At 36.9% G+C, this 15,976-nt stretch overlaps 1 protein-coding gene across 2 annotated transcripts; it reads right to left on the bottom strand.

The window, feature by feature from the left end:
- Positions 1-723: 723 nt before the first annotated feature.
- On the bottom strand, positions 724-10,274 carry LOC148848513 (uncharacterized). 2 transcript variants are annotated; one of them, XM_088949122.1, is made up of 4 exons: positions 9,917-10,274; positions 9,748-9,804; positions 8,362-8,550; positions 724-1,164 (listed from the first exon to the last, which is right to left on the bottom strand). In XM_088949122.1, the coding sequence occupies exons 3-4, from the start codon at positions 8,541-8,543 to the stop codon at positions 978-980; spliced, it is 369 nt and encodes a 122-aa protein (XP_088805248.1). In that variant the 5' UTR covers positions 8,544-8,550; positions 9,748-9,804; positions 9,917-10,274; the 3' UTR covers positions 724-977. The 2 variants fall into 2 exon arrangements, with proteins under 2 accessions (XP_088805248.1, XP_088805249.1); XM_088949123.1 differs by lacking the exon at positions 9,917-10,274 and having other exon boundaries at positions 9,748-9,882.
- Positions 10,275-15,976: the final 5,702 nt, after the last annotated feature.

Genomic DNA, 15,976 nt, shown 5'->3' with positions numbered 1-15,976 from the left:
ATCATCATTTGTGCAATCTAATTGATTGAGCACATGTTCAATGCCCTAAACCCGTCTTCATTATACTCATCATGAAAATCCCACCTTCCATACTGGAAAAACCAGGAACCGATCAGATGACAAGTTCCATTTTACCTCAGAACCGTTATTTCACCAAAAACAATTGATTTGGTCAACTGCTGGCCCAGGCGATCAAACAATTCAAACCATTCAACGGTTTTAACCGTTTTCTATTTTTAAATTTATTTTATTCTTTGTTAGAACAAATTGACCATTCGGTTCAAATGGTCAAATCATTTGACCCAGGAACCGGACCCTTAACCGGTTTGGTTTTAAACCTTGCCACCTTCATTATAACTTCAGGAAAACCACTATGGACCTTTATCCCCTTAAAATTTGTCGTCCACTTCGGGCACAGGCTTCAACAGATTGTTCCTGTCAAACTTAGTTGATTTCTTCCCATTGTACAATAAAAAAAAATGATGATTCAAGCCTTCAAGGGTCGTCATTATGGACCCTTATCCCCTTAAAATGTGTCGCCTATGACTTCAGGCACAGACTTCAACAAATTGTTTCCAAAATACATGATTGTTCGTTTGTTCCTGTCAAACTTGGTTGATGATTTCTTCCCATTGGACAAATTTTATAAAAAAAAAAAGAAGGGTTGATTGTTCAAGCCTTCAAGGGTTTTTCACTCTAGTATTTAATTGACTTTAACCATCGTTAAAAGTAACTTTGGATATAAATTACTAAAAAAAAATTGTGCAGTACACAGATGAAGTGAAAAATTACCAATGAAGAGATTATTAACGCTACAGCACTGGTATTGCTGACTTGACAGCTTCAAAACTTTGGCAGAAAGAACAAAATTTTGCAAGAAGAATGAAGTCAGTGAATCAAATCACTCATGAGAAGCATATAAATGAAAACCCACTAGTTTTTCCTAACGTGTCTGCCCCCAGTAGTATCCGGCGCCCTTAGGGATAGTATCCGGTGAATGTAAATCCTCTCCCCACAATCTCACCAGCGCAGTACCACGCGTAGCACTCTAATCCGAACAGAGCAGCAATTCCAGCATCCTCAACTTTTAGCTCCTGCCTGTTTTTCCAGAGTTGCTTGACACAGTCAAGTTCTTTCCAGAATGACTCGTAACGGCCAGGAATACTGTAAAATTTAAGCACAAAGTCAGATGGGTAACACATTGTATTGTACTCGATGGGAGCCAAGAAAGTGCTTAGGATGTTTATAGCATAAAAATACAACATTTCCATCTATCTTAATTAAATTTAATGATTTCTCAATATCTGTTACAATCAAAAGTCAGTGAGTGGCAAATTAAGGGTGCGTTTGGTTTGTAGGAATAGGGGTTTGGAATCAGAATCAGAGTGTCCAACCGTTTGGTTGGGCAGAATTGGAATTCCCACTCCTAGTAGAATGGCATTCCCCCATTTGAGGGAATGACCATTCCCACCCCCTCTTGGGAATGAGAATCTGTTCCAGCAGTCCAGCTGCTTCCGATTCCGGTCCAATTCCAATTCCCATCTAAACCAAACAGGTGGGAGGAATAGACCATACCGATTCAGATTCTAATGGATTTCAATTCTAATTCCGACTGACAACCAAACAGGCCCCAAGTACTCACTATAAAGGAGTTCAAGTCTAGACTCGTAATGGAACATATTGAGAGGCTGATTTGTGATGGCTGCTTTTGCTCCAAGAAGGCAACAAGTGGCTTGAGCTTGTATGGCCCCAAAGATGGGAGCAATAAAAATTTAAACTTTTATTTTTTGTTTCCTGGGAAAAACAGGTCCATCAGATATTTCATGGTCTTTAAGATCAATTAGCAAACATTGCCATAAGCTTCTTCAGATGAAATGAACTGATAGTGGAATTATCAAAAAACAAAGACTGATTGTGGTACAGGACTGACAATTCATTGTCATCTAATCTTAACTCATTAAGGTGGACACCAAGACCAGCCAATAGCCTAGAAGATGAATTGGCAAGGAATAAGAAGAGATGACTTGATATGGGAGAACTAGCTATCAGCGTTAGGCTGTTGTACTAATAAAATTTCCATGGAATTTATGAACTAATAAAATTTCCATGATATGGAAGAACTAACCATCTAATCTTAACTCGGAATGTATGGATTTCTTTTCTTTTGTTACGGTAATAAAATTGCCATGGAATCAACAAAAATAACTCCCGACTGCCTAATAAATCCAATATGAAAAGTTGCTTTCATCATGGAATCAATAAAAAATGCCTTCCTGCCCTATATGAGCAGTTGCTTTCATCTTGAAATCAGCAAAAAATGCTTAGTCCTATATTATTATTATGACAATGCCACTGGAATATGCTCCCAATCTATGTATTCAATCCTTGGAATTATAAGGAGATTCATCTCCATAGACATCAACAACTTCTAATATAATATCCCGTACAAAGTTCATAATGATAGCAGACAGGAGGATATATAGTGGTTGACACTGAATCATGGCCTCATGTTGCAACTGCCATACAAACTATTACTGTATAGCAAGTGCAATAAGGGGGAAAAGGAGAAAATAATGGGCCGAGAACTTGGAACCAAAGACGAATCAGAACAGGTTGCATCTTAAGTTGAATCTATAGCTGCAGAACTTTCACCAGTAGTAAGATTTCTCTCTGTAATTAGGCCTTGAGCTGGCTATGATAATATCAAATTTTTATCCATGACAAATATTTTTTATCTATAGCTATGTGTGTTGCTCCACAGTATATAATTTTCCTTTGCCATAGTCCCAGGCTCTGTAGAAACTTCTTTCACTATAGGCATGTTAAGTTTCAGATTCTTCCATGTTTGCTTTGATAGTAAAATAATTGCAGACAGGAAAGGAGGTGGAATCCTTAATAGTTAATTTTGAGATGGGAAAGGGTTCGAAATGTTCCTAGTGTATGTCAAATGTCACAAGGAATATCAGCCCTAGTGGAGCAAATAGGTTTAATGTGGTTTAGGATGCTTTTAGAGTTGGATGATTTTATTCTAGGGAGAAATTCTTTCTACCTTTAGGACAAATCATGTAGGCCAAAGGAAAAGAATCAAAGAACTATGTGGCAAAAAACCTTTTTTATCAATATACAGCAAGAAAAAAATCAGAGAAGAACTTTAAATCATGATTCATCAAGCAACCAAGAAAGATTAAAGAGAAATAGGAAGAATATGCAAGAAAGTCGAGCAAGAACATAAATAATCAAGAATAGAGTCAAGAACCAGCGACTAGCCCAAATCAATCAAGAACAGTCCAAAACTCTAAGAAGAAGCAGAGATCAGGTCAGATGGCAAGAAATAGGAAAGAAGGCTTACATTTTAATCAAGGAGAATAGAGAAGAAAAAAGACTACAAGTGTAATAACATAAATCCTTGACTCTTAAATTTCAAATCTTAAATCATGATTCATCAAGCAACCAAGAAAGATTCAAGAGAAATAGGAAGAATATGCAAGAAAGTCAAGCAAGAACACAAATAATCAAGAATAGAGTCAAGAACTAGCCCAAATCAAACAAGAACAGTCAAAAAATCTATGAGAAAACAGAGATCAGGTCAGATAGCAAGAAATAGGAAAGAAGGCTTACATTTTAATCAAGGAGAATAGAGAAGAAAAAAGGAATACAAGTGCAATAACATAAATTCTTGAATCTTAAGCATCAAATCTTTGTTGCACAAATTGTTCACTCTAGTTTTGATCAGACAATGTGCATGGAATTTGGAGCTTTATATTATGGCCATCTCACATGGTGCTGGGAGGACATCTTCTTTTATTCTTCCCTTGATGTATAAGAGGAATACCAGTGTTATAAAGCATCGACTAGTTGGTCAATGCTCATGGTTGGTTAACTAGGATGAGTAAGCATCAACTAGGTTGACTCAGAGTTTCAAAAGTGCAAGGCACAAAGGTCATTTGGTATCTTGGTGCGGACCATTTTGAAGCAAGGAGCAGGATTTAAAAAAAAATGCAAGTAAAAAAAAACTAAAAATAAATGAGTAAATTTCTTAAACTACCCTTACTGTTTAGCGAATTGACAAACTGTACCCTACTGTTTAACTATTGCCTTGCACTACCCCTACTGTTTTCGACCATTGTCATCATCGTTAAACATTGACGGAAAAAAAGTAAAAAGCCAAACTTACCCTTCACTATGTCTCATGTTTTCAAAATAAAATATCAAATTTAACCCAAGCCACCAAGGAGCCAATCAAGTACGGAGAACTCTGCATTTTCTTCTCGAAACAGAACTTGCATTTTCAATCAGACTCTCTCTCTTCGGCATGGGCACCGAACAACTCCCCGATCCTATCACCTGAGTTATCACACACACACACACACAGAGATTAGGAAGATACCCGGTTCCTTTAAAGAAAATTAAAGCTATGAACCGGAAAGAAGATGTTTCTGAAGGTGGAGACGTCAAAGTGTTTATCAAAGAAAACAGTCACTGGGGAAAATTTGGAATCTTTATAAAGAAGCAGGAATGGCAGCATTTTACACACAGGTGGGAAATGCTAATCCAAGTGAAATCAGTTTTTATTGCTTTGCAGGAATCCGCACCCCCTAAGCCTCCAAAGAACAGCTCTAAAGAAACCAGTAATGATCGGTTTTTTTGTAAGAAAGAGGACCGAGCTGGGGACTCTCTCTCTCTCTCTCCATCTTCGTTATCCGGCTCCTGTCTCTCTTCATGTCAACACCATCACCGCTGCAACTTCAAGCAGCAGTGGCATTTTTTTGCTTGCTCCCTCAATCTCTCTCTCTCTCCCCTCTCTACTCTGTCTCCCCCCCCCCCTTTCGCCATTTCACTAATTCTCTGCAATAGCATCTTCACAAACAAGCTCCCCCTTGTCCTTTCACTTATTTTGCAGTGGCATCTTCACGGACAAGCTCCCCCTTACACAATCGATGAAGGACAGAGAGGTTCCTACCGATCTGATGCCCAAATGCAAATCCAAGGGAAATTCCTCTCGGACAAGCTCCCCCCGCACCATCAACCGAAGACCTCTTCCCAGTTGCCAACTGTGATCCTTAACACTGCTGGGATAGAACGCACCATTGAGCTGTTGGTCTTTTGACATTAACGGAAACATCTATGCTTGCATTTCAAAACCATTCAATTGAAATTTCTCTGGACCAATGCTTGTGAAAAATGAAAAATTAGAAGAAACCAAGCTATTTAGATCCACACCAAGGTTCCTGTTAATGTCCTGGAATGTGTTCTCTCATCTCTGAAACAACCAACAAAACCGATCTCTCTCTCTCCCCACACAAGTTAAATCAACTGTTGGCCAAAGCAGATAACCAGCAGAGCAACCTTCTCTCTCGCCGGATTCAGCATTTTAAGGATTGCAAAGGTTTCAGGTCCGATGTAACCTCTGATCCATCATAGATCAGGTCCAATGTAATCTCTCCCATAAAGACAGAGAGGAATATCGGGTTTTAAAAAAGTTTTATTGGTCACATGACGTCACATGTGTACGGATTTTGATGGAACATTAACAGATGCTGGCAGTAGGGATAGGACATGGTCAATTGCCAGAAACAGTAGGGGAAATGCAAGACAATAGTTAAACAGTAAGGGTGCAGTTTGTCAATTAACTAAACAGTACGGGTAGTTTAAGAAATTTGCCCATAAACAGTAGGGGTAATGCAAGACAATCTTAAAATCATATTTATTAATTAAAAATGCAAACTTTAATTTTAAACTAAATATTTTAAAAATCTTATTAGCTCAAATTAAAATACATAACCATAAAACATATTTAAGTATGTCAAACTTTCAATTTCTTTATTTCTTTACTAATTGCACTATTTCAATAGATAATATGATGTTAAACATGTAGCCACTCTTATACCAAGCCCCTTGAGGTAAGCCCAAACAAATCCATGTTAGGGTCTTAAATTCATAATCCCTACAAAAAAATGGTTTTATCTTTTAGAAAATATCTTTTATTAGGAAAAATGAAATGAACAATGTTAGCAAATAGGGGGTTCTCGGAGCTATTTGTGGAATTCATCTTTCACAAAGGTGGCTCATCGACACATAGTGAATTGTAAGGGGTGTGCCTCTAGATAGTGTTATTTTCTTAGGAGACATTCTCAACCATAGAATTCAATAAAGCACAGAGAGTTCAACAAAGATTACTTACTGACCTGTAAGAGAGTACATTTACATAACAATAAAGATGAATTTAATCCATCCTTGGGGTTAATACTTTAATAATGTAAGGGGCTCTTAATGGAGCAGGGAGGTGTAAAAGGTTGCTGTTGGTATTTTTATTTCCTGGTTTTTCAATAAAATCTTATTCTTTGATTGCTAACTTTTCACTAAATTTTGAATTTGTTGATTAAAAAAATTAACCCATCCTTTTAGCTCTAACAGAAACCATAATAGAAAATCACAGAAAAAATGAGAGAGCTTGAAGTGGAGAGAGAGAGAGAGAAAGATACATGGATTGATAGAGAAGAGGCAAGATATCAGGAAAAAAAAACTATTCTCAAATTTAGTTTTAATCATTACCAAAAAGACTCTTTAATAATCAAAATAACTTAAAACATGTATACCAATGCTCTCTATGGGATCAGGTAGCACTATTTTGGACATTTACCAAAATACCCATACATTATAAATAAAAGAAAAATAAATAAAAAAACTTTGGACTGACATTTTGACCTAAAAAAACTCGAAGGATTCCACAGTTTAGCTTACCGTCCAACATAGTTGTCAAGGCGACGCCTAGGCGACAAGGCGCCCTTGGAGGCTCGTCTCGCCCAGTCGCCTAGCAGTTTTGTGCATTGGGTTATGAAATACTTTTAGATTTTTAATTTTTTGACATTATAATTATAAAATAGACATTATTAAACTAGAATATTCATTTTATGTGTTTATATACTAATTTCTTTTTATTATTTTCTTATTTTGTTAGGGTTTAATCAATGCAAACATTGCTAACTGCTGTATTGAACCCATGGTTCACAGTATCGATACACCTCTGTGTATTGGAACTTATAACGATACTCCCCCTACTTTTTTTATTTCTTTGGTTTTCAATTTCATTTTTAAATATATATATTTATTTAAACAATGGGTCCCCGAAAACACCTGTAAACAGGTATCGGGACCCCAAAGATGCAATACAATACACCCGATACGGGGCGTATCATATCAAAATTTTGATCCTTGATTGAACCCTCAAAATTTTCAAAACCTGAACCTATAAGCAAGGGAAGAACTTAAAATTTTGTCTAATCAACACATTTTTTGAATTTTCTTTACTTTGTTCTTTTTCTTCTCATAAAATGTTGATTTTCTAGACTTAAACATGAAATTTATACTTTTCTTATGAAAATTATGAACAATTATTAAGGAAAGATGGTTATGGAACCTAGGGAACTACCCTAGGATCTAGGGTTTTACTTAAAAAATCCATCGCCTAGGCGTGTTGCCTAGGCAAGGCACCCCCCTGTCACCTAGCCTCGCCTTGGCGCCTTGAAAACTATGCTGTCCATATCATCACTTCTTTGAAAGGCATTGATGACATTATGCAAGAGTAAGATTTCATATCACAAAATGCAAATTTATTGTGGTTATATACAGATAAGACACACATAGATATAAGTACCATAGAATACACAGTCCATAACATGTCAGTTTACCAACCTGATCATAAACATGTATATCACTAGAAAAGTTGAATGTCAAAACAGAAAGTATCAGTGTTTGGATGTTCAATGAAATGGATAAAAATGGTTATAAGAAAAATTTGTATCTACCTTAAGACTTAAGAGTAGAAGAATGGATCTGTACTGGGTTAAGAAATACAACTGAACACCTTACAAAAACAAAACAAATAATAAAAAAAAAAATGAATGTAACTAAATAGCACCTGAAACAATGAACATAAAATGCGATTATTTGCTTTGTCTTCTTTAAGATCATATAGCAAAACATGAAACACTCAAATGACTAAAAAGTTATTCAAAAAATGCTTTTGTAAGTAGGTTGTTATGAGAACGCTGGAATTATATCCAAGATCATACAACTGCTCATAAATCATAATACAAATCAGGACATCCACATATTCATAAAATATGAATGGAGTGAACCAAAGAATTAATGAAGCAACACAAGGATCATGAAAGGGATCACTAAATTTCATATACCACATTTGAAGACATCAGTGCTATAGTAAGCCATAAGATAGTAATGAAAATATAGAAAACAAGAAGCAGAGGCATTCAAATTATTAATTGGGCCTAACATGACCAAATACAATCAACGAAGAAAAGATGGAGGTAAAAGCTAGACATATTATAAAAAGAGATTAACCTGGCAAGACGAGTATAAAAGAGTTGTTTCGAAAGGAGGTTGCATTTCTCCACAGTAGGTGGTTCAACAACATATTGCTTGTTCTTTTCCATCAATTGCTTGTAGTAGGAACATCCATGCTTGGCGACAAACTGTGATGCCTGACAAGCCTTAGCTTGCAATTGATGCAACTTTGATGCCATGAACTTCCTAAATCACACCCAACAAAACAAATAAAAGAATTTAATCACTATAATACCAGTTTATCACTATCTCAGGACCAAAAATAGAGGTGATCCAGGAACAACAATTTCTACAAATTATAACGTACAGAGTCAGAGACATCAATCTTACATGGAAACCGTGCAATCATAACAGATAAAGGCCTTAAATATACTCTTCAGTGAGGAAACTAAAAATATCCCTGAATTAATGTAACTTATATGGAAGTATAAACTTAGTTACCAAAAAAATGCCTCCTAAGAAGATATGGCCAACATTTTCCTACAACACCCCATACCTCCCAAAAACATGAAAAGTCGGACCGAAATTATTTGAAATAGAAACCTGAAATGAAAATATTGTTCGTCTTTTTGACATATCTTAAAAATAAAATACACCCCCGCCAGTTTTAGGGGTAAAACTGAAGCATAAAAATAAATAAAACTGAGCTCTTTGAAAGCAGAATCGTGGAATAATAATTTATTAGATTAAATGGGAAGATAATCTTCTTACGTGAATCACCGTATTATGATTTATTCTTAGGTGACAACCTATCAACATTTATTCTATCAATGTTGACATAGCCAGGTAATCAACAACATTGTGAGGTAGAGAGTTCCAATGACTGTATCAAAATTCCAATTTGAAAGAAAATCGTGGGAAATCTTCAAAGGAGAAGCAAAGAACCAGAGAAGAACACCAAGAAAACAAGAGGAAAAATCGATCGAAAACAAAGAGAGATCTGCGAGAAAATTCAGCAGATGGATCTTCGATGTTGAATCCAAAGGCCCACTTATCAGTCCTAAATCCCAACAAACAACTGTCAAATCCCAGAAAATTGGAGAGGGAAAAACATTTGTCTAGAAAGACAGGATTTTTTACCCAAATAGCAAACCGGAGAAAAAAGAAAAAGAAAGAAAATCCGAGAGATCCACCAGCAAAAGGGCTTCAAGTTTTCATTCAAAAACCAATGTCATCGTATTACTAAGGATTCTAAACAAGCAACAGTGAAGTTTCAGCCTAAGAACATAAAGAAACAGAGAGATTTCAAGACCGCAGAACCTCAGATTAATACCAATAATTGAAGAAAGAAGCAAGGGAAGAGAGATATCAAGGAGATAGTAAGCATATATTGTTTAGAAAAAAAAAAAAACGAATAAGCATATATCTAGTAAGCATTCGAACCTCTCACAGCACGAGACGCGAAGAAGACCCGATCTGTACAGCACTGACGGCGATTTTCTGTTCCAACACAAAAACAAAATGAGGAGTCTTCGGTTCGAGGATGAGAAGAAGAAGAAGATGAACAAAGAGATAGAAAAAGAGATCGATGGAGGAAATGGGCGAGAAGTACCAGAGTCTTCGTTCAGTGCGGCGCTAGCGAGTAGCGATGGAGGAACCAACGTTAGAATGGAGGAGGGGAATGCTATACATACGGGTTAGTCAAAGCCGTCTTTAAATACGGTGCGTTGAACACCGATATCTAATTCATCAAGTAAGCCGGAGACGGTATTCGAGCATCCGTAATCAAAGACGAATTTGACCAACCGTATGGCCAGAATTCCTAAAGTGGAGGGGAAGACGTTAGATAGTCGGAACCCTAACACACGTGACAAGTCTACCACGTTTTCCTTGGAATGAGTAACTGAGCCTTAACATCTTTGCTTGAAGTTGAAAAATGTCGTTCAGTTCATTCCAAGCCACATTATGCTGAAAGTAAGCATTCATTTGAGACAGCATAATTCAGTCCGGATTGAATTGGGCCGTATTCCAATTTTTCGTTAGGCTGCGTTTGGTAGAGGTGTAAAATCAAACGGGGTAAATTTTACACGTCGATACGATTTTGCAAACATTCGGTAAATATATTTTACATTGAAAAGCGGTGTAAAATTATATATTTACTGTTAATTACATTGATAATTGATGTATCGATGTATTTATTACATCTCTCTCTCTCTCTTTTCTCCTTCTCTCCTAATAGCAGGTGGTGTCTATCAACACTATCGGAGTAAATCTAGATGGGCATTCTCTGCTTAGGCGTTCTCCTTCACCGTTGCCACTCCAACGGGGTTTGATTGGGGGAACTTGGAGGTCAATTCAGATGGGCACTCTCTGCTTGGGTGTTCTCCTTCACTGCCACCACCTCCGACGGGGTTTGATTGGGGGAACTTGGAGGTCGACTCAGATGGGTATTATCTGCTTTTGGGCATTTTGCTCCTCCATGGCTGCAACATCTCGTCGTTCTTGGGCGTTTTGCTCCTCCGTGGTTGCAACATCTCGTTGTTCCTGGGTGTTTTGCTTCCATTGGTGGCTCTATCCTTTTGCCCATTCTCTCTTCTGAGCTTTTGAGAAGGGGGATCTTTACACCCTAGTTCCACCCTTATCCCTCTCTCTCACCCTCTCTGATAAATCTCCCACTGCAACAAGATATAACCAAAATGGACGAGTGTAAATGGGCACATTGGCCGGTCCATATTTTATACTCTCACTGAACCATTGTTTTTCAACTTCATCAATGTAAAAGTACATTTACATCGGAAACAAATGCATCCTTAGGCTCAGTTTGAAAGCAATACAAATGCAAATATGTAGAGTGCAAAACCTTATATTTTGTATTATTTTGTATGTATTTGCATTTGTGCTCTTTCCAAAGTGAGCTGCAATTATTTGGGATCGGATTAGCTTTAAAATTACATATACACCCTGGCTGAACTACCTACCTATCACGGTTGAACACACCAATGTTTAGTACAACTGGATCCTAAATGGGGCCCATAGTGAGCATTAATGTGTTCAACCGTGATAGGTAGTTTAGCTAGGTATATATTATTTTGTCTCCAGCTTATCGAGACTGCAATTATTTATATAAAGTTCTGCAATAAATTTTTAAGGTACTTTATATAAAGTTTTGTTTGACATATTCACACTATCCACACAATGAATCATTGAAACCTCTTTGCAAATTGCAAAGCATGTTGCAGTCTCAACCACTCCACAATAGGGCCCAAATTGAAACGCTCTACGTTTTATTGAACCACAACAGCGAACAACCCCTAAATAGAATAGAATAACAATAGCATTTATACAATTGGTCCTCTATAATTGGGACAAGGCTTGAGATAATTATGTTATATCTAGCAATAATTTTACAATAGACCACCCCTCATCATCATCTTCTATCTTCCCTTTCTCACATATAGACATATTTATGACTTTATGAGTTAAGATCTACTACGAACACAAATGTGTGTAACGAGCTAGTAACCAATAACAAGTCGCACATTGTAAGTAGGGGTTAACATTCAGTTTATTCGATTAAAAACTGAACTTAAATTGAATTTAGCTAAAGTCAAAAAGACTGAACTAAAAATTTTGTTTAAAACCAAATTTCATTATATTTATTCAATATATTGATATATAAATATATATTATATGAATACATTCATACATATAATATTATATATTATATTATAGGGTAAATTATAAAGACCCTCTATAGTGTGAGGTCAGTGACAAATACCCCCTTTATTAGAGTTCTCTCAATTAACTTTGAAAAAGATTCTCATCCAGGTAATTATTATTTTTTAAATCCCTAAATTACCCTTTTTCTTGTTTATTTGAACAATTTATGATTTGATTAATTTTCTAAATATAATATTGAAATCCTTTTGATTGCTCTAATAGATCCTTAAAGATTGTTTACTGGATTCAATATTCAGATGAAATGGTAGAGGTTTCTTTCTAATAAATATAAAGGCATGTGCATTAAGCGAAAAATAAAAGAGTAAAAAGATGAAAAGGCATCTGGATCTTGAAAAATCTTTTTATTTTACTCTTTAAAAAGTTTTACTTTGGTGATTGGATTTAAAGATTAAATATTTAAATAATTATCGTTGTAAGCATTGACATTAAATTATGCCACTAAAAAAAATTAATTTAATTTTGGGAAACTAACAAAAACTCACCATGACTTTTAGCATTTCTCTTAAACTCGTCATAACTTTTCAAAATGTCTAGGGAACCCCATGTTAGTAACTTGATATTAGACAGACTGATGGAGTGCCGGTTCAGCCTTAGAGGGGAATCCCTGTTGTCAACCAGTCCTCCAACCGGTTCTGCACCCTATGTTACCCAGTGCCGGATGATGTCTTGAAGAGGGGGCTCAAATCTCTGTCATGAATCGGTTCTGTGACCGGTTCTGGTCTGTTTGTGACCCGGCATCGGTTCATGATTGGTTATTGATATCTTGCTGATTTATTTACTTATTTTGGTTATTTAATATTTACAAGTTTGCCATTATTTTGGTACATTATAAATACTTTATGTTTTAGGGTTTGTAATGAACTTTTTATCAATTATTCAAGCTACGTGCTTAATTCTCTTTGTGAGTGTTATTTGGTTTCTGAATCGAAACTTGATCTTGAGATTTGTTCGTGTGACAATCTCTGTTATCGCGCTACACGCTACGCCAGGTGGTATCAGAGCGGGAGTTCACCCAATCAGATGGCTAACCAAGATGGTAGTGGTGGCAATCAACCTCGTGACGGAGATCAGGGGTTACAAGTTGTTTGGGAAGCAATCGAAGAGCAACGAACAACAACTCGTAATATTGAACAACAGTTGACAGAGATCACTAGACAACTACGGACTATGTTGTGATAAGATGCTCCAAGGAATGGGAATAATGCATTGAATCAAGCTGGAGGAGATAACCATGGTAGGCCAATCATTGATCCTATACCTCAATTACCTAGGAGACCTATTGTTGATGATGATAGTGATGATGATTTAGAGTTTGGTGTTGCTCCAACTAATCCTGGTGTTGGTAGGATTGGTAGGAATTGGCAATATCAGGGTAATCTTAATCACAATAGGAATGATGATGAGCTTAAACTAAAAGTGGGTATCCCTACTTTTAGTGGAGATCTTGATATAGAGGATCTTCTAGATCGGATTACCGAGGTAGATCGTTTCTTTGAGTATATGGAAATCCCTGAAGAGAGAAGGGTGAAGTTAGTAGCTTTTCGATTGAAGGGAGGAGCATCTGTTTGGTGGGAACGAATGAGGGAGACTTGGATTAGAGAAGGAAGAGGTCCAGTTCGAACATGGAGACGTATGAAACAATTATTAAGAGGTAGATTTTTGCCTCCTGATTATGAACAATATGTGTTTGAATTGTATCAAAGATGTGCACAGGGAATGAGGAGTGTGAATGAGTACACCTTAGAATTTCTGAGATTGGCCGAGAGAAACCAATTGTGAGAAAGTGATAATCAACAAGCAACTTGTTATTTGAGTGGTTTGAAGCCTGTTATTCGAGACAAGATTGGAGTCCAAATGGTTATGAGTGTACAGGAAGCGAAGAACTTAGCTTTGAAGGCTGAGTTAATGTTTCAAGAGAGGACTTGAGCTGATAATTATCGACGGTATAGTGGAAATGACAATAGGCAAGCGGCTGTTGATAAGGGCAAGCCAACTCAAGGGGTGCAACCTTCCAACTCGCCTAATGTAGCTAACACCAATAAGGCTACAACGGGAGGAAACACTCGAGGTAACACTTCAAACCCTTCTAAAAACACTAATCCTTATGCAAAACCTATTCAAGTGTTTCAAGTGTAATGAGGTTGGGCATAGGTCTAGTGATTGTCCCAAGATAAAAGCAGTTAATATAGTAGAAAGGGAGGAGGAAGAAGTTTGTGATAATGAAGTGTATTATGGGCCTGATGGAGAGGACGAAGGAGGTGATTATGAACATGAGGAGTACACATGTGTTGTGAGGAAGCTTATGTTATCTCAGAAAAATGGGGATGACACACAGCGACACATGTTGTTTCACACTAGTTGTATGGTGTAAGGTCAATTATTTGAATTGATTATTGATAGTGGCAGCCAAGAGAACATTATTGGCAGAGATGTGGTGAAGAAGCTGCAACTAACTCCTGAGAAACACCCGAATCCTTACACAATTGGGTGGATCAAAGAAGTTGGTGGCGTACGTGTGGATGAACGTTGCAAGGTTCCATTTTCTATTGGTAAGTATATTGATGAGATTTATTGTGATATTGTGGATGTGGATGCTTGCCATATTTTGTTTGATAGACTTTGACAGTTTGATGTAGATGCTAAACACTTGGATAGGAAGAACACATACTAGCTTGAGAAAGAGGGTATGCGTTATACATTGTTGCCTATGGTAGTAAAGAATCAAACCAAAGCTTCAAAAGTGGAGGGGAGGAACTTTCTTACCATAACGCATCGACACTTTGAGTTTGTAAAGGAGTGTAAAGATACCCGAGAGGTTCACTTGTTGGTTATAAAGGGGGAGAGTATGAGTGAACCACTAGAAGTGAATAAAATTCCAGTGGAGGTGCAGGGATTGCTTGAAGAGTTTCATGATGTAGTTCTTGAAGATTTGCCTAATGAGCTACCTCCTATGCGAGACATTCAACACCACATTGATTTGGTTCCTGGTGCTAGTTTACCTAATCTACCACACTATAGGATGAGTCCTAAGGAGAATGAGATTTTGCGGGAGAAGGTAGAGGAGCTGTTGAGTAAAGGGCACGTTCAAGTTAATATGAGTCATTGTGCAGTGCCAACATTATTGACACCAAAGAAAGATGGGAGTTGGAGGATGTGTGTTGACAGCAGAGCAATCAACAACATCATTATTGGCTACAAGTTTCCAATTCCTAGACTTGATGACATGCTTGATCTACTTGATGGGGCTGTGGTCTTTACCAAGATTGATCTTAGAAGTGGTTATCCATCAGATGAGAATCTGTCTTGGAGATGAATAGAATACATCTTTCAAGACAAGAGATGGATTGTTTGAGTGGATAGCCATGCCTTTTAGACTAACCAATGCACCAAACACTTTTATGAGACTGATGAATCAGGTACTACACCCTTTCATTGGTAAATTTGTTGTGGTGTATTTCGATGATATTTTGATTTATAGTAAATCTGTTGATGAGAATGTGGGGCATATATCAAGAGGTGTTGAGTGTGTTGAGAGAAAATAAACTATATGCTAATTCGAAAAAGTATACTTTTATGAGTGATAGTTTATTGTTCTTGGGTTTTGTTGTAAGGATGGGATTAAAGTAGATGACGAGAAAGTGCGAGCTATTAGAGAGTGGTCAACTCCAAAGAATGTGATGATGTGAGGAGTTTTCATGGGTTAGCAACTTTCTATAGGCGGTTTATTAAACACTTTAATATTATTGTAACTCCTATTACTGAGTGTTTAAAGAAGGGTAAGTTCCATTGGGGAGAGGAACAAGAGCAAAGTTTTGCTCTAATAAAAGAGAAGTTATGTACCACTCTTATTTTAGCTTTATCAAGCTTTGACAATTTGAGGTTGAGTGTGATGCTAGTAGAGTGGGTATAGGTGTTGTGTTATCACAAGAGA

The sequence above is a fragment of the Nelumbo lutea genome, chromosome 6 (genome assembly GCF_056320005.1).
Source record: "Nelumbo lutea isolate HS-2025 chromosome 6, American lotus-T2T, whole genome shotgun sequence".
In the NCBI taxonomy this organism is placed as follows: domain Eukaryota; kingdom Viridiplantae; phylum Streptophyta; class Magnoliopsida; order Proteales; family Nelumbonaceae; genus Nelumbo; species Nelumbo lutea.
The sequence above is the reverse complement of the archived record's forward strand: the minus strand, read 5'-3'. Positions and strand labels throughout refer to the sequence as shown.

What these genes read in the sequence shown, in the direction of transcription:
- LOC148848513 (XM_088949122.1), bottom strand. Translation starts at nt 8,543, where the DNA reads ATGGCATCAAAGTTGCATCAATTGCAAGCTAAGGCTTGTCAGGCATCA. An exon ending in TTTTATACTCGTCTTGCCAG is followed by an intron (nt 1,165 to 8,361) that starts GTTAATCTCTTT and finishes TAAATTTTACAG; the next exon opens with TATTCCTGGCCGTTACGAGT.